The sequence below is a fragment of the Delphinus delphis genome, chromosome X (assembly GCF_949987515.2).
Source record: "Delphinus delphis chromosome X, mDelDel1.2, whole genome shotgun sequence".
Taxonomy (NCBI): Eukaryota; Metazoa; Chordata; class Mammalia; order Artiodactyla; family Delphinidae; genus Delphinus; species Delphinus delphis.
This window is the reverse complement of record NC_082704.1, coordinates 34231481-34250055: the sequence shown is the minus strand read 5'-3', so window position 1 is coordinate 34250055 and position 18575 is coordinate 34231481. Positions and strand designations below refer to the sequence as shown.

The 18575-nt window shown below is 48.9% G+C and overlaps 1 protein-coding gene across 4 annotated transcripts in view; it reads left to right on the top strand.

Moving 5' to 3' along the window:
* The first annotated feature begins 310 nt into the window (after positions 1–310).
* TMEM164 (transmembrane protein 164) overlaps positions 311–18575 on the top strand; it is a 156914-nt gene continuing 138649 nt past the window's right edge. The window contains exons 1-3 of one of the 4 annotated variants that reach the window (XM_060003108.1): positions 311–461; positions 1185–1268; positions 1573–1854. In XM_060003108.1, coding sequence (XP_059859091.1) covers positions 1846–1854 — 9 coding nt within the window. In that variant the 5' untranslated portion in view covers positions 311–461; positions 1185–1268; positions 1573–1845. Of the gene's footprint in view, positions 462–825; positions 852–1184; positions 1855–18575 lie in introns of those variants that run through there. The other 3 variants (XM_060003106.1, XM_060003107.1, XM_060003109.1) reach the window with 3 other exon arrangements.

Below are 18575 nucleotides of genomic sequence, written 5' to 3'. Positions count from 1 at the left end.
CGAATTCCGTAGACGGTGGTGCAAGAAAGTGGCAGTGCACGCGTGCAGGCTCGGCGAGTGCCGAACGCGAGGCAGGCCGGGGAGGAGGGGAAGGAGGCGGGGATTGAGCCCGGGGGAGGGAGGGGTGGGAGAGGCGCAAAGAGGGAGGGTGGGAGGTGTGAAGGGTGGGAGCGGCAGGGGGAACGAGGGAGGCGGGAGAGGGGAGGAGGCGAGGCGGGGTGGCCGCGGCCCGAGGGGCCGAGCCGAACCGGAGGGGGAGGTGGCGGCGGCGGCGGCGGCGAGGGGGAGGAGAGAGGGAGGGGAAGAAGGAGGAAGCAAGCGCGGCGGCTGCAGGGGGAGGAAGACGGGGAGGAGGAGCCGTGCGCGGCGGCCGCGGCAGCCGCCGGGGGAGCCGAGTGCCCGGGCGCGGGGAGCGCGGGGATCCAAGCGAGTGCCCAGCCGGGGCTGCAGGCCGACTGCCGGTGAGTGGAGCCCCGAAGGGCGCGGCTGTCAGTCCCTGGGGCCGGGCGGGAGGCGCGGGAAGATGCGGCGCCGGGATGGAGGGAGGGGGCCGGCCGGAGCCCAGCCCCCGGCTGGCCCGGCCTCCCGCCCGCCTTCCCTCCCTCCCTCCCTCTCTCCCTCCCGGCTTCCTCCCGCCGTTGCCCGCGCTAGGGGGGCAGGTCCCGGGCGGGCCGCGGGCTGGGGGAGGTGCTGCCCGGAGGGCGGGCGTCTGGGCCGGGGGGTGGAGCTGGGGGCTCGGGGGTGTACCCGGGGGCGGGAGGCTGGACAGGGACGGCTTTAAATTGGCTCGGAGGGGCCAGTCGGCGGCGAAGTTGCTCGCTGCGGGCAGAGGCGGCCACGCGGTTGCAGGAGTAAGCGATCCCCCTGTGGCGAGTGCTTGAGACGAGGAGTCCGGCGTCCCCGCCAGCCCCGTCGCCCTCCCCGCCTGCCCGGCCCCGCCAGCTCCCCTCCTGGCCTCCGCGTGTCCCCTCGCCGTCGCCCCCGGTTCGCTCCCGCCGCGCTGCCGGGTCCCCTCGGCCCTCTCCCTGACCCTCCCGGCCTCCGACTTCCCCTGACCCCTGCTTGCTTCGCCACTGCCCCTGTTCTCCTTTTCTTCCCTCGCTAGTTACCCCTCCCCGCCTCGTAAATTCCCGATGCAATTGCCTCTTTGAGACCTTTTTTTTTTTTCCTCTCCTTCCTTTTAGATTGGCCAACGGCTCGTTTCCACCCTGCCTCGTTGGTGGCCACTGGAGAAGCGCGGGGGGCTCCCCAGACAGCCGTGGGGACAAGTTAGAGCCAGCACTTTGCCCCGGGCCTCGCGTGTAGCTTCCCGTCCCCTGCTCTAGGTGCCCTGGTGTCCGGAGGGGGGTGCGGGTGCGGGGGTGTGCCCTCCGTACATGTCCCACCACCCGGGCCACCCTCTGGGCTTGTGTTCCATCTCGCTCTTGCTTCCTGCACGGTGGTCGAGGGGAACCACTTTGCATCATGTCCCGGTATAGCTACCAAAGTCTCCTGGACTGGCTCTATGGGGGCGTGGACCCCAGCTTTGCAGGCAATGGGGGCCCCGACTGTGCTGCCTTCCTCTCTTGGCAGCAGCGGCTGCTGGAAAGTGTGGTGGTCCTGACCCTGGCCCTGTTGGAGATCCTGGTGGCCCTGCGGCACATCCTGAGGCAGACGAAGGAGGACGGTAGGGGTGGCCGTGGCTGCCAGCCAGAGCAGGTGACCCAGCGGCCAGAGGAAGGCAAAGAGAGCCTGAGCAAGAATCTGCTCTTAGTAGCCCTGTGCCTGACCTTCGGGGTGGAGGTGGGCTTTAAGTTCGCCACCAAGACCGTCATCTACCTGCTCAACCCCTGTCACCTGGTCACCATGATGCATGTGAGTCTGTTGACTTCCCCCCCACCCCACCCCGGGCAGCCTCAGCCATCGGAGTCATTTGTGTGCTCAGGACACGTGGCAGTGTAGAGCACCTCATCCCTGCGGGAAGTGGGACCCTCACAAATGATTTTCCAGCGAGGCAGTTTGTGTGCGGATTTCAGACTTGGCTCTGTTCTACCTTTGCACAATGCGTCAGCTCCACGGTGGAGGTGGGCACTAGGAAAGACTAGCACTCGGGCCACGACCCCTCCCCTCCCAGGCCTGCCCTGGTCTTTCACAAGCAGGAAGTCCAGCCCCAGCCAGGTGCCCTTTCTGAATCACCAGTGGGGAACCATGGCCCATTCCCCCATCACCTCTGCCACAGTTAATTTCCCAGAGGCCTGGTGACATTCTTTCCTGGAGGTGGTCACATAAGGTTACTGGTCTCCACTGTCGTACTTTGGGGAAATCCTTTTACGGGTTTCTCTTAATGACTCTTTCATTTGGGAGTTTACGCTCCTGGGGTGAGGTCTGCCTTTGAGTTCTGCGGTGTTGGAGCAGCCCCAAGCTCCTACTAACCACTCTGAAGCCGACCCCAGGCAGACTCATGAACTTTTCTCTGTCCATGGTGAGAGGGTATTTATTTCCTGCAAACCTCTTCATCTTACCACTCTTATTCTCTCTCCTGAGGTCACGGTCCAGGGGTGCCCAGACAGCTGATTTCTTTACCTCCCATTAGTGGTGCTAAGAAAAACAAATGAGATTGAAAAGGAAAGTTGCCAGATACATAAAAATAATCTGGGTGAGGACCAAGAGCGAGACTGTCTTTCTGTACTCAGCCTGTGTAGAGAGATGTTCTAAAACTATAAAATCATAGAGGAGGAGGAAGAGGAGAAAGGGAAAAAAGAGCTTTTTTAGATTAGAAGCTGTGGAAAACCTGGTGTGTTTTATCCAGGGACAGTTTTGAAACCTGTCATTAGCATCTTGATTGCTTTTATATTTGTAGAAGGTTATTCTCAGGAGCCTTGTGATAACCCCGTGTGGGGCAGGAGGTCGAGATGCTTATCTCCATTTTAAAGGCCTGGTGGAGCCCAGGGATGGGAGGTCGCTCGCCTGCAGCCAAAAGATGAATTAGCCTTCCGGGTTGGAAAGGTAATCTACCCTCTTCGCGGAATGGCAGGGCGGTCTCTGGGGAGAGGCCGATGCTGATGGGCATGGCGCCGCCTGCTTGTGGCCGGCATGCTTGCTAGCTCTGTGTTCTAGGAACTCCTTTGATGGCGGCTTCCTAGCCTCAGTTTCCCAGTCTGTAAAATGTGAATGGCCACAAACCCCTTCCAGTCTTGCAGATGTGGCAAGGAGGTGTAGACAACTTTGGAATAAAGCAGCTCTTATGGATGGGATGGCTATAAGCATCCAGCAGAGTGGGAGTGGGTAGCATTTTCCAAAGAGGACTTCTTGGGGAGTGATGCCATTCACAGGAAACCCAGGGCTCTCCCAGCTAGACCTTCTGTGTAAATTTGAGCCTGTCCTCTTTCTTTCCTTTTTTTGATGAATGGGCTTTTTGTTAATGAAAGGAAACAACGCATCTCAGCCGCTGCTATGTGAGGCTCTTGGGACAGGAGAGCTTTTTTTTGGTTGGCAGGTGGTGAGGGTCAGAGGGTGCCTTTTCTACAAAGGGGTCTTGAGGCCTCTGACAACCACATACGTAGAAGGTCAACAAAGAACTAAATTCAGCCTGACTGGGGCTGCTGCTGGTGTGATTACATCAAACCTGGCAGCACCATGTTTTTTTTTTAATAAAGTTATTTATTTATTTATTTAGGGCAGTGTTGGGTCTTCGTTGCTGTGCGTGGGCTTTCCTCTAGTTGCGGCGAGCGGGGGCTACTCTTTGCTGCAGTGCGCGGGCTTCTCACTGCGGTGGCTTCTCTTGTGGAGCACGGGCTCTAGGCACGCAGGCTTCAGTAGCTGTGGCACGCGGGCTCAGTAGTTGTGGCTCGTGGGCTCTAGAGTGCAGTCTCAGTAGTTGTGGTGCACGGGCTTAGTTGCTCCACGGCATGTGGGATCTTCCCGGACCAGGTCTCGAACCCGTGTTCCCTGCATTGGCAGGCGGATTCTTAACCACTGTGCCACCAGGGAAGTCCAGCACCACGGTTTTTAGTGCAGAGGGTTTTAGAGGCTTTTAGAAGACACTGGAGACTCCATTCTGGCATTTATTAGTTGTGTGACTTTGGGGAAAGCACTTTTCCTGGGTCTCAGTTCTCCCAGCTGCAAAACGAGGCAGAGTTGCATTCCTAGCTCTTGACAGCCTATGTTCTGTGATTCTTTTCTTCATAAGCAGAGTCCGGGGATGCCACAGAGAGCTATTCTAGAAATGCTTTTGGCCTCCTTTCCGATTTCAGGTGGCCTTGTTCATCTTCGTTCATCTTTTGCTCCCTGTGTCTTCCCCGTAAAGTACACATGACCAGGCCACCCTTAGGGACACACGTAGATGATGTTGGCACTCGAGGCTGACAGCTGCAGAGAGACAGATGTTTGGGGAACTAGGGACTGATTCCTGTTACTTGTGCTTTTGCTGTTGTCCTGTGCTTAGCTTAAACTCTGAAGCTAGAGGGTGGGGTACAAAGAACAGAGTCAGGCTGAGGAATTCTTGGGCCAGAGCAGGATTGTACTGCTTTGTCCTTTACTCCTAAGTCACTGCTTTGTGTCATTTAAATAGTAACTTCCGGCCCAGTGGGGGACCTAGCCTGTGATGAATCCAACATTCCATACCTTACCTGTGGCTCTTCCTGGGAAGCAGGGATGTATGGATTTTTAAAAGTTCATGTGAGTCCTTAAAAGAAATTTAACAACAGATGGTTGGAAACAATTTTGACTCGGTTACAGCAATGACTAATGGTAGTAAGTATGGTTAGTAATACTTTACATTTATCTAGCTTTTAACTGTTTATAAGACACTTTCACATGCATTATCTTCTTTAGGGTTATGCTAGATAAGCTTGAGCCTGGAGAGGGGGTTGTTAAAATGTTTCCTGTGACTGTGTGTATTCCACAGGGGAGATGTTGAGTACAAAGAAATGCTTTGGCAAGTGAATTAGCTGAGTTAGGCCATACTATGGCAGTGAATTCTGTGGAGTTCAGAGGTCCCAATAAGGAAAGGGAGACATTAGCTGAAATGAAAGCGGGAGCTTAGCAGAGGCATTTCTGATGTGTGTCTCTCAACAGGCCGACTCAATTATGGCTTTATAGAAAGGCCTTGTTCCTCAGAGCCAGTGTAAGTTTGTAACAAGGACAGTATTGCTTTAGGCCAGGAAATGGAAGAGTTGGAGGGAAAGTGGTTAGTCTCCTTATCTCCCACTTTTCAGTCTGTAAAATATTTATTTCCAAGGCCTTGTTACGCAGACCCTCATCATAGCCATGCTGCCTTTGGGTGACCGCCAGCTTTAGAAGCATAAGGAAGGGCAGTCCTTGTATCTGAGGTCTGTTCTGGATTAATATTCCCGCTGTCCGGTTTCTTTTTGGCCTCATCTGATATCTCAAGGGCCCTGGAACTGGGGTCTGGCGGAGGTTTGTATGATTACAGCAGCACCTTCCCACATCTGAGCTCAGGCCGGTGACGCTTGAGGGTTCTCGGAATCAGCAAGCACCGGGATTAACGCACTGTTATTAAACCCCTCGCTGAATATCAATGGTGTTTACCCATTGCACCAGTATTTCTTCAAGTGTGGCTAGTCCCCTTGTGCATATTATTTAGGCAGCTGTGGGTTACAGGGAATGAATTTACTGACTGATTCTGCTGTTTACCAAAAAAATCACCCAGCAAGTTAGTGGCAGAGGTGGCTTTAGAACCGAGCTGCCACAGTGGGTATTGGGGCTTTGCAGGAAGAGCTTCTCATAGCTACTTAAGTCCGAAAATCTACACGTTCTTAGCAGAAGGGTTAAAATGCCAGACAATTTGACTGATCGTGTCCATAAAGACTGGTGGCCTTTTATCTCCTTTGCATCCAGTTATATTGTCTCTGTCTTAGGAACTTAACGAAAAGATCAAATTTGGGATGTCTTGCCCAATTGTCCACTTCCGGTTGGTTCTGTGTGCGTCTGTGTCAATATCTCCTGATTGGGCGCTGAACTGAGTGGGGCACAGCATATGGTGTTTAACCCTCCGTGTCTCTGTGCATAAGGCAGGCTGGATCTCAGCTGGACATTTGCCAAATAATAATTGATGCTATTGACCCTGGAACGCCAAGCCTCTGGTTTTTAGCCTGTAATACCTAGTGAGCCCCATCCTTCTTTTAGAGTTGCCATTGCTATTTTATTTTTCTGTCTTTACGATATATTAGAAGGCTGACTTCCACCAAATGTGGCTAACCTGCTTTTGGCTCACTGTTTATTTTTCTACTTCTTCCCTCTTTGCTGAAAGCGTAGAATGGCACATATTCAAAATGGCCCTGAGCTTTTTGTGACACCTTTTGGAACTCACGGAATATACACGGGTGTATTCCATTTGCTCTGTGATGGATTTGTTTGAGAGAAAACCTGATAGATTTGAGAACTAGGCTTTTTGTCCCCCGCCTCCTTGACTTCAGACCAACCACACCTCCTCATCCCATCTGTTGTCTGGAGTGCTGATAACTGCTCCCGCTTGCGATTGACGTCGGTGGGGAATGGGTACAATGAGGGATCCAGCCATCTGCTGACGGCTTATCAGATGGACTGTGTCCTGTGTCATCAGTCCAGGGGGACACAAGGGGATAATGTTTATATGGGCCCCAGCGGTGAGGCATGACATTCCTTTTTAGTTTGTTTTATTTTTCCCCCAAGGAAATTTGCAGAGAATTTTTCCATCTTTCATAATTACAGTGTTTGGCGGGGGGGGGGGGGTTGTCCATTATAAAGGGAAGTGGTGTGGATTGGTGGATTAAACAAGCCACAGACAGCCCTGGGATTTAAAATTATGATGCCAGTTTGGCTCGTGGCTTGCTAGGGAACCTGAGCAAATTATTTAACCTTTTCCTATCTCCATCTTCATGAAACGGGCCACATGGAAACAAAGCATTTTAATCCTCTGAATAACTCTGTGGTCACTTAAACAGAGATTCCAGGTACAGCTGATCAGAGCTGGACGATGACCAATAGATTTTTACCTCCGGCTCAGAAACTGACAAACCTCAACACCTTTTCACCTTTCTTGACAGCTATTAGAATCCATTCCTCTAATCGTTTCTGTTGCTTTTCTCTGGATCCTTGCCCATGCCTGCATACCCTTCTCATGCACAGCCTATAAAACTGGGTGCTGCGACCAGAGGTCCAGCCTACACCCAGCAGAGAGGAAAGCTTTCCTTCTCTGCCTTTTCTCACCATGCACTTGTTAATACAACCCAGCGTGGAGCTTGCTATTAAGTAACAGCATGTGGCTGGCTCCTCCTTGGGGTGACCGACAGGATCCCTGGGTTTTTGTCCCTTTGCCATAGATGTGTCTCTTTCATCGCTGTCGTCGTGGGATCTGTCGTGAGTTCCACCCCTCTGCAGATCCCCCTGAAGCGCCTCCTCTGTGAAACTTTCCAGTTGACCTTGGCTCCACAGTTATTCCATTCATTCCAGTAACAGCTTTTGTCCTCTTTTCCTGACCCTCTGAATATTCCTCAGACTATTTGGCTCTTCAGCATATGCCTTTGTATACATGTAGGTAATTCAGTGAGTCTTCGACTGGGTTGCTTGTCTTTGCGTGTTTGTTCATTTTCCACCATTAGCGTAAACACTTTTCTTTAAGGAAAGGAGTAGTGTTTTGTTTTTTCTCTTCCCTCTGTAACTCCCTGCAGAGCTTAATACAATACATGCACATTAATTTTTTAATGTGTGCCTGGATAATGCTGGCTGACTGACTGACAGAGCTGACTGTTTTCTTCCGCTTTTTCATTTTCCCTCTGGTGGTTCTGTCTGTGTTCCCTTGAGGTCTCCTGGGCACTGTTCCTATGTCTCCTGTACCCATTAAGAGAATCTCCTGTCTGTTTTTTGAAATAGCCAGAGGAGAGAGGTGGTTTTGCCTCCAGCTCACACATCTTTTGGTTCCATCACAAAGAGCTGGTTATTAGGAACTGCAGCCCATTCTCTGCCCCAAGTATCTGCTCCCTTTCATTGCTGTGAGGAAATTACGCTGTTGGATCTTGGTCTGAAATCCCTTGGTTCGACATCTGGAAGTGTCTACTTTCTTCCTTTCCTTCTTTAATATCAGACACGTTAAAAAAACGTTATTAGTCTGGTGACTCACTTTCCATCTCTTTCTCTCCCCTTTTGTATTTTTCAGTAGGTAGCTCACTGTCGTCATACCTCACTGAAACACCCTCTGCAAGAAGAGCCAGGCTTCTCAACTTCTGGTCTTTCATATCTTTTTTTTACTTTATTTTTTTTTCAGCTTTGTGAGGTATAATTGACAAAGAAAATTTTAAGATATTTAAAGTGCACAACAGGACGATTTGATGTACGTATGCATTGTGAAAGGATTCCCCACCCCCCATGGAGATCCATGGTCTTTCATATCTTTTGTTGAATTGAGAGCATCTTCTGCCAGTCACTGGATGACTGGACCTGAAGAGACTATGGGTGTGGAGTGCAGTGCTTCTCGAACTTTCTTTGTGAAAAATTCCCTTGGGAGCTTGTTCTAATGCAGATGCCTGGCTCTCTACTCAGGGAGTCTGAGTAGGTCTAGGGCCTGTAGGGTGAGGATGGGAATCTGCATTTATTACAAGCTCCCAAGTGATTCTGATGCTGGTGAGCATCGGACCCTGCTTGGAGAGACATTATCTAGAGGCTAAAGTATGAGGTGGGCTGTCGGTTCAAATGCTCCTCCTGACTGGTGTGAATCTGGTGGCCTTTGGGCGGGCGTTTAGTTTTCTGGTAGTACCTCAGTATTTGTGTGGGTGTTAAATAATGTGGCTGAAATTAGAGGTTGAGGGCTCCGAGATACTGTGAGGTGGATTTTACGGTAGCTTTAGAGTTCCAGTGGCTTGTTGGGTCCCTAGGGGTTATGTCAGTGGAGGATTTCCAGTCCTTCTACACTCCCTTCCCAGCCTTCCAGTGTCTGAGATTTTGGGGAACTAACGAGAGGAAATACTGACACAGAGTTATTGCATGCTAATTTTCTATGTGCAGGACTTTTGTTTTAAATGCTCATGGGAATGTATTCATTCATGTATCCATTCAGCAAACGTTTATCCAGTGCCTGTTGTGTGTCACACATTGTGCCAGGCACTGGAGATTCAAAGATAAATAAAAACCATTCTTTGCCTTCATGTTCCTCACAGTTGAGATGAGACAGGCAAGAAAAAAGATCAACTAAATTACAACATCACATGTACGGTAACAGATTTGAACAAAGCATAGAGGACAGAGGGTCTTTTTTTTTTTTCCTAGTGCAATTAAGGATAGCTTCCTAGAAGAGGTGACATTTGACTCACAAAGGAGGCATGTTAGCTCCTTGAGAGCAGAGGCCCTCGTTTGTCTTGTTTTCTATTCTAGCGCCTCAGACAGGGCCTGCCTCATAGTAGGTGCTCAGTAAACATGTATGAATGAATGAGTAGGAAGGAAGGGGTGTTGCAGGAAGGAAGGGGTGTTGCAGGAAGGAAGGGATTCCAGGCATAGGAAACAATACATATAAAGGCCCAGAGTTGCTTCCTGTGTCACAGGAAAGCTTCTCAACTCTTACCTGGAGTCATTCCGTTGTTATTATCAGGGGAAGATATTTTTTCATATTTCTCCCTTGGCAAACCAAGGAATGCTCTGTCATTTCTGGCCCGTTGATAAGACAGCTGCAGTTGCCTACGAATCCTTGATAGGGGGCTTGTGAGATAGAGAATTGTGTTCTCTGTGCTGTCCCAAGGAGGGCTCACACGGTCAAAGACAGACACACAGAACACTGATGAGAGTGAGCCGACATTAAATACAGGAAGTGAGATAGCAGGCATCCCACCTGCGACCAGAAGATGATTTTTAGCAGCTCATGGGGTGCTTGCTGTCCCCACGGATTCCACAGCAGAACTGATGAAATGTGATGCTGTCCTTCTACCTTTCTCTTTTCTATTCTCTTCCCCGTTTCCAAGTCTTTCCCCCCGACCCACTCCATCCAGGTTTGCCTCTTTCCAGAGTACTCAAAGCTCCAAATCAACCCCTTGTATTGATACATTTCGAAATGCCCGTTTCATCAGAGGAGGTCATATCGCTGAGGAAATCAGGAAGAAGTCAGTTCCATTTAGGAGGTTCACACTGAAGTGCGAATGGCTCATAGACTCAACTGGGCTGGGGGAGGGCAGGCATTTCTTAAAGGGCCTTGTTACCCTTACTCTAAATGGTGGGGTGTTTTTGAGCAGGCCCAGTGTTTTTGAGCAGGTGGCCTTTCCCGTGTTCCTTACCCAGTTTTTGGCCTCCTTTCCACTCCACACCCCACCATCCCCCCGAGAACTGGGGTTATCAGTGTCTTGCTACCCTAATTGCTGGACCCCCAGGGTAAGTCTCCCTCCAGGGTGCTTGGATACAGCAGTTAAATCTGAAGGCCTGGGGAGGATTCCTCCTCTTCTGGGTATGGTCCTCTCTGTTTACTCAGCTCTTTCCCAGGGAAAGAGTTACCAGCTAAATAGGGCATGGCTTGCATGTCCGTCAGCGTGTGCTGTGTCAGGGGACGCAGACCTGTTGCGAACCTGAGATCCTGAAGGGGAGGGTTGGGGGGATCTCTCCGGTGGCTGTGCGCTGTTGGAGCAAATGCCAGAGGAGGAAGGGTGGGATGAGTCTGGTCCTGGGCCTGTGGCTCTGTGGAAAGGGAATAGACGGGAGGTTAGAGAGGACTGGCCTGTTGGGCAGAAACAGTTCAAGCCGTGTCCTATGGGCAGGTGTTTAGGTGGGTAGAAGAGTGAGAAGCGGGATTATCTGGAGGAGAAAGGAGGCATGAGCCCATTCTAATTCCATCCGGGTGCCTCCAGTCTCCCTGTCTCCATCGCACATCAGTGGTGGTGTAAACTCAGGGTGTATTTTGCCTGTGAATAGAATCGCCTTTGCCAGTCGACCAGCTGTGTTTGCAGAAAGACTGTGTGCTCTGGCTGTTGCTAGCAAAGAGACATTTCATTCAGGTGCTGATTAAATAAGGCGCAGAGCCAGGTTGCACATTAGGCCCTTAACTACGGCTCTGGGAGCCCCTGGGTAAACACTTATTAGATGTTCTGGGCAGAGTATTAGCAGAGGCTGCTGGACATAAGGTGCTTTCTTCAGAAATCAAGTTAGGGGAAATTGGCTAGGAGAGAAAGTGTCTAGAAAGGGTCTTGCTCCTCTTTTCCTAGACTCGTCAGGTCCGAGCTGCTGGCATATACATGGAAGGGCTAGACAGATTTCCTCATTGGCATTTACTTGTGAAGTTCTCACTGGGACCCGGTAGGTTTGGATTGGGACACAGCAAGGAGACTGGCTAAGTTAAGTAGGGCACTAGTAATGCCTCCTTTTCCTAATGCAAATTCAGCTTAGTGGACTGAGCTTTTGGACCATATTTCCTGGGTATGTATTTGAGCTCCATCGTCATGTGACCTTAGGCATGTTACTTACCTGCTAATCAACTTCAGTTTCACTCATCTGTAAAACGGGAGTAAAAATAGTACCTACCTAATAGAGCTGTTGCCAGGATTAAATGAAATAATTTAAATCAAGCATTTAGCAGAAGTTCTGGCTCACTGTCAGCACTCAATAAATGTTAGCAGTTTTTCACAGTACAGTTGGCCATCTGTAACCGTGGCTTCTACTTCTGCAGATTCAACCAACTACAGATTGCAAATATTTAGGAAAAAAAAAATTCCAGAAAGTTTGAAAACACAAAACTTGAATTTGCTGTGCACTGGCGACTGTTTACATTTCTTTTACATTGTATTTGCAACTATTTACATAGCATTTACATTGTATTAGGTATTATAAGTCTTTTTATACATCGTATTTCCAACTATTTACATAGCATTTACATTGTATTGGGTATTATAAGTCTTTTTATACATTGTATTTGCAACTATTTACATAGCATTTACATTGTATTAGGTATTATAAGTCATCTAGAGATTATTTAAAGTGTGTAGGAGCACGTGCGAGGTTACATGCAAATACTACACCATTTTATACAAGGGACTTGAACATTCACAGATTTTGGTATCCGTGGTGGGTCCTGGAACCAACCCCCTGCGGATAGCAAGGGACTATTGTAGTAGTAGCAGTACAATGTATTTCAAGGCATACTGGGTAGAAGCTGGCTCTAGGGTGGTAAAGGCCTGGGTTCAAATCCTACCACTAACTGTGTAGCCCTGGGCAAGTTACTTAACCTCTCCAACCCCTAGTTTCCACATTTGTAAAACGGAATAATAATTATACCTACCCTGCAGAGCTGTTGTAAGAATTAAATGAGAAAAAATGAGACAATACTAATAAAGCACTTGAGATAGTAGACAGTCAATAAATTTTTTGCTGTGATGTGATGCGTGATGATGGTCACGAGCTTCGTTATCCTTATTATGGCTGCTGCTGCTGTGAGCTTGGATGCCTGATGCTGGGATAAGATGATAGAGATTAGATACAGGAAGGCAGCTTTAAGAATCTCACCCCCCCCCCCAAAAAAAATCTCACCCAAGAGCAGCTTCCCTGGCATCTTTGTTTCATGTGGTAGGCAAAAATATTGGTTCCATGAAGGTGGCACCCACATGATCTCTGCAGGGCAGGGTGGCTCGACTGTTGGAGGCCTAAGGACGGTTTTGTGGGGAATTTGGATGTTCCTGTAAATCACGCAGCCCTTTCTGAAGCATTTGGAGGATGGCTGTCATTGGTAGGAAGTTTGGCTTTCCAGGGACCTCTGGGCTTAATTACTGCTGCTCTTCATCAATGGGCTGGCTCTCTGGTGCCTGCTATCTTGAGATTGGTAGCCTAGGAAACCAACGAGTACATGACAGAAGTAGGAAAGGAGTGGTTTGGGTGTGGGCAGAGACAGGTGCGTGGATTTACTTTTTCCTTTTTCATTAATTTATTTTGACCGAGGGGAGTGCAACTTGCTCAAGTGCCGCCTGTTCTCAGGGTTAAGAAATTATTGGAGGAGAAAGGGCTGCTCCCAGAGCTCCTAGGAGAAAGACAGGTTAAAAGCAGACCAGTGCTTTGCCTGACATGTCAGCAAACGGACCAAAAAAAAAAAAAAAAAAAAGACAATTCAGTATCTCCCGGATATGGGAAACCTCTCTCAGTTTTGAAGAACAGCTACTCTTTCAGAACTGGGACCTCAGCCACGAGTCACTAAAGGGCCCTTCCAGGGCCAAGGCCTGGGTCATGTGATTTCACAGCCTTGGGGTTGGAGTGCCCTATCCCACCCAGCAAGGCCATTGGAAGACCCCCAGGCATGTTCCCAAGCATTATGGGTAAATAGGCAGTTCCTTAGGTTAAGGTCATGTTTTAATAATGTAATAATCCTGGTTCCCTGGTTGGAGCAGGCTTGGAGGGCATTCCTAAAACAAAGAGCAAGCCTGAGAAATTAGGGGAGACTGTACCAAAGGGTCTCCTTCATATCACCACTTGTTCCTTGTCGCTTTGCATTTGTCAAGAGTTTCCTTTTTTAAGTCCCAGGCACTTGAGCGTGTGCGCCTGCCTGTTGAATGTGCTTTATTCCCTGCGCCCTGCAGGAATGTTGCTCGGGGTCATGTGCATAAGTGCCTTATTATCTTCAGCACTTTTACACTTGGCCCCTTGGGCTGCCGCTGCTAGCGGCTGCTGCTTCACGTGCGCCTTTCTCCCCATTTCCCGGGGCCCGCAGTCGCAGGAGGACTCTCAGGGTCCCCTGAGGAAAGGGCGCCCGGTTTTACCTTTGGATTTCCATTCCCCTCGCGGCCCCGCACTGGACTTTACAGTTCAGCTCTCCTCAGCATAGCCCTGCAAGCTAGCACCAAAGCCAAGGTCATGTTTCCCTGTTTGCTGGTGGGGTTTCTGGCCAGTGAGCAAAGAGAAACAGATTGACTCCCCCAGCCCTGTGGCTGTCCTTCCCGGGGCGGGGCTGTTGGCGGGGAGGGGTGCTGTCTTGGCCCTGGGAAGTCAGGGGTGACCTTTAGGCCGAGGCTGCTTTCGCTTCCTGGGGAAGAATGCAAAGCCCTGTGACCCCGGTCACAGGGTCTCCTGCCTGGCTGAACGGTGTTTGGCCATACCTCACAGTCAGGGCTGTGTTTGCTCAGATGGACACACGCGGAAACCGGGCTGGGATCATCTTCCCAAGTTTCTTACTCCCCGCTTTGGGTCTGAACTGAAAAACAATTTGCAAAGTACACTGTGGTCCACACCTGTTGCTGTTTTTTTTTTTTAATTCCCCTTTCCACGGCCAGTTTGCAGCAAACTGAGGATTAAGCCTGGCTCCTCCCACTTACATTTTCTCTTTAGTTTCCCTTGGGGTTGGGTTCTCACTTTCCAGTCATAACTGTCCATCGACATTAAGGACAGTTGGTGCCGCTGCTCATTTAGGGTCCTCCCTCACCCAGACCTTTTAAACACCATAAACCTGGACTAGGGTCAGATGGACAAAAAGGAGTTAAATTTAAGAGAAAGAGCTCGTTATAATTTTTGGTTATCTCTGTACACTTTGAAAGTTAGGAGTAGTAGTGATAATGATACTTGTAACATATATATTACCTAATTTGCAGCCTTCCACAAAAAGGTCATTTTTGTTTTATCTAATCCTTCTTTCTCTCGGTTCTAGCTGATTTCTCCTTTGGTCGCCTTATAGATACTGGAGAAAATATTCGAGCAATACTTTCCTGGGTTGAAATGGCAGAGTGATGCCAGGTCGGAGCTGAAAAAAAACCTCAGAGGTCATCTCCTCCCTCATTTTTCCAGATGAGCAAACTGAGACCCAGAGAGGTGAAGTGACTTGCCCAAAGTCGCACAGCTCAGTAGAAGCAGAGGTAGATCTCCTGACTCCCGGTTCATTGTCTCTCTCTAGTACCATACATGGCCTCCTTCCACCCCTAGCTATTCCAGCATAAAGGGAGATGGACTTTTGTTCTTGCCCACTAGTAGAGAAACAGAAATCATGTGTTTTTTGAGCATCATTGTCTTACAGCCTTGAAAGTGAGGATCTCACGGCTGCAGGCCACCTCTCTGCCTGACTGCTCTAGCGACTGCTTTTCTATGTGTTTTTCTGCCCTTGCTCCCTCTCTTCCACAGAGGAGCCAGGCTGTAGTGCCACCATTGCTTGCTGCTTGTCCTGGACAGGTAGTCCAGGGAGTTGTGTACGCTCAGTTAGCCTGTATGTCAAGCCAGTGTGATCTGCTGCGAGACAACTGGTTGTTTGGAAATGAGACCCATTCACTTGGGACTATAACTGAGGTCATCATTTCTCTCCTCTAAATAGAGACCTGCATCCTATCCTAGTGAACAGTTGTATGAGGCTCCACGGCAGGGGAGCAAAATCAGAAACTTTGTCTGGCAGAAGTGAGTGACAAAGGTCGAAGAGGGAAAAGGTCAAAATAATCTGCTAACCCAGTGGAAGAGGTCAGTTCATCTCGGTAAACAATGTAGCGTAATAGAAAGAGCACAGGATTAAGTATTAGACAGACGTGGGCCTTGGATGTAGGTTTCTGGTTGACAGAACCTAGTAGTTTTGGCTAGTCAGGTAGCCTCTCTGTGCCTGATCTTCTTATATGATACAAAGTGTGGTAGTTAAGAGTTCAGGCTCTGAAGTCAGACTGGCCAGGTTCAAATCTTGGCTCCGCTGCTTTCTAGCTGTGTCACTTTGGGTAAGTTACTTGACATCTCTGGGCCTGTTTTCCTTCTCTGTAAAATGGGGATAATAGTATCTTCTTTGTGGTTTTCTTGTAAGAATTCAGTACATGGCTACATGTAAAGTATTTAGATCAGTGTCTGGTGCATAGCAAGCGTAGAGTAACTATGATAAATATGAGTTACGGCTGTTGTATCTGTAAGATAGGGATGATCTTTGCCCTTCATACCTCACAGTCAAGTAAAATAAGATATGTTGAACGTGTCTCGTAACTAGAAAGCACTATCTACATAGGAAAAATCATCTTTTGGGGGCATGAGCATTCAAAGGATTATTAGCCCATTGGTTTTAGGATCAGATATTGGTGGATATTTCTTTGGCGATCTGGCCAAAGGAAGAATAGTAGGTTTATGTGTGGGGTTATATAAATGCTGGGGCCATCAAGCAATGTATGTCCTGCTTTTTCCCTCCTAGTGTACTTAAGAGTGCTTAAAAGCCAAGTAAAGTGGTTGGAGGATTTGGAGTGAAAAGCAAGGATTATACTTTTCCCTCATGGCCCCTATCTTAGTTAATGGCACTGCGGTCCATCAGTGACCCAGGTTAAGTCCCTTGAAACCTTGACACATTTCCATTCCTCTCTTCCATCATCATAGTCTCGGAGTCATTTTGATTCTGTCTTCCATTATTTCTCCCATCTGTCTCTTCCTTCTTTGATTTCTCTGCCCTAATTCGTCTGGTTGTTTATCATCATCACCACCACCACCATCTGGCTTATTAACAGCAGCTTCCTGACTGATCTTCCCTTCTCTAGGGGTCTTTCTGCTCTGTCCATCCCTTACACTGCTGCCAGAAATGATACAAGGAAAATTCATGTTGGGTCCTGCCATTCCCTTGCTCAAAAGCCTTCAATAGCTCCCTATTGCCTTTGGCAAGGATAGTAGATATAGCTAGACAAATACACCTTACGGTGCCCCAGGCCAACCGTGCTAATCAAAACATGAGCATGCTTTCCCAACGTGTGTCTCCATGTCAGTTCAGAATTGCCTTTAGCATAGTATATTAGGCAGCAACTATTACTCAGTCAGCGAGTGGCAGATAGATAAACCCTTTAGGGAAAGCCGGAACTCCTTATGATAGGATTCAGGATCTTCTATGATCTTGGTTTCAACCTTCTTCCCAGCTTTGTCCTCTAGTATTTTTTTTTTAATAAATTTATTTACTTATTTATTTTTGGCTGCATTGGGTCTTCATTGCTGCGCGCAGGCTTTCTCTAGTTGCGGCGAGCGGGGCTACTCCGTTGTGGTGTGCGGGCTTCTCATTGCAGTGGCTTCTCTTTGTTGCGGAGCACGGGCTCTAGGCGCGTGGGTTTCAGTAGTTGTGGCGCGTGGGCTCAGTAGTTGTGGTGCACAGGCTCCAGAGAGTAGCCTCAGTAGTTGTGGTGCACAGGCTTAGTTGTTCCGCGGCATGTGGGATCTTCCCGGACCACGGCTCGAACCCGTGTCCCCTGCATTGGCAGGCAGATTCTTAACCACTGCGCCGCCAGGGAAGCCCCTGTCCTCTAGTATTGATACATTCTTTCATATGTGCTCTGATCCAGCCACATGTACCATGAACTTCCATGCTTCTTTGACTCTGAGTTTATACTTTGTTCATGTTGTACCCTCAGCCAGAAATACTTTCGTTTCTCTTCCCTGTTGAGATGCCAGTCATCATTCAAGGCTCAGCCTAAACATTCCCTCTTGTGAAGCTTTTTTCAAGCCTTCATGCCAGATTTAGCCATTCTTGTCTACTTTAGCATTTTATTCTGCCTTATATTACATAATTGTTTATGTCTCTCCCCCACTCCTTAGTTTGCGTGTTCCCTGAACGCAAGATCTGTGTTTTATTGATTTTTTTTTCTATCCTGCACAGCATCTAGTACATACTAGACTCCTAATTTTTGAAGAAAATTTAATCGAGTCTAGTCCATTCCCTTTGTTTTTCGGATGAGGAAACGGAGGCTTAGAGGAAGAGGTCAGGTGTTCATTCGGGGATTTGTTGAGTCTCAGATGTTTGAGACGTTGAGGCTGGAGTGAACAGCAGGTAATTGAGATGTGGTTGGGCTAGCAACGTGATTTAGAGAAGATGGAGGGGCAGAAGATGCAAACATCATGGAAGCCAGGGGAGAGAAAGAAGAAAAGGATTCTGTGAAATGCCTACCTTTGTGGGCAGAAGAAAAGACTCAGTGCAGCAAAAGTGGAAAGACACCCAAGAGAGGAAGGAGTTTCATGAAGCAGGTCCTCTATTGTCATGTGAGGCAAAGAGGTTGAGACCAAGGAGGACTTGAGAAAAGGCACTTGGAATTGGTGAGTACAGGCTGGTCCTGTGGGCAGCCGTCCACCCATTTCTAAATAGTTACCTTAGAAATGTTTGTGTGTGAAGAGTCGTGTGCACGGACGTCATGGCATCAGAGAAGACTGGGAAACAGCCTGCCAGTGGCAGAATGGTAAATCCAGCCAGTGGAGTATTGTGCAGCTTTTAAAAGGGAGGCTGATCTCTGTATTCCCTTTGAAAGATATTCACAGTATATTGTTAAAATTAAAAAAAAAAAAAAGACAGGGCTTCCCTGGTGGCGCAGTGGTTGAGAGTCTGCCTGCCGATTCAGGGGACATGGGTTCGTGCCCCGGTCCGGGAAGATCCCACATGCCGCAGAGCAGCTGGGCCTGTGAGCCGTGGCTGCTGAGCCTGTGCGTCTGGAGCCTGTGCTCCACAATGGGAGAGGCCACGACAGTGAGAGGCTAGTGTACCGGTAAAAAAAAAAAAAAAAAAAAAGACAAATTGCAGAACAGTATGTATGATAGGAACCCATTTCCTAAGAAAACAAACCACAAGCCCTTGTATATGTGCGTGTTTCTGAGCACGTTGCAAAAGCCTAGAAGAATGTGTACCAGTAGTGTTTACTCCTGAGTGATTAGGGAAAGGGGGGGACACCCTCACTTTATAC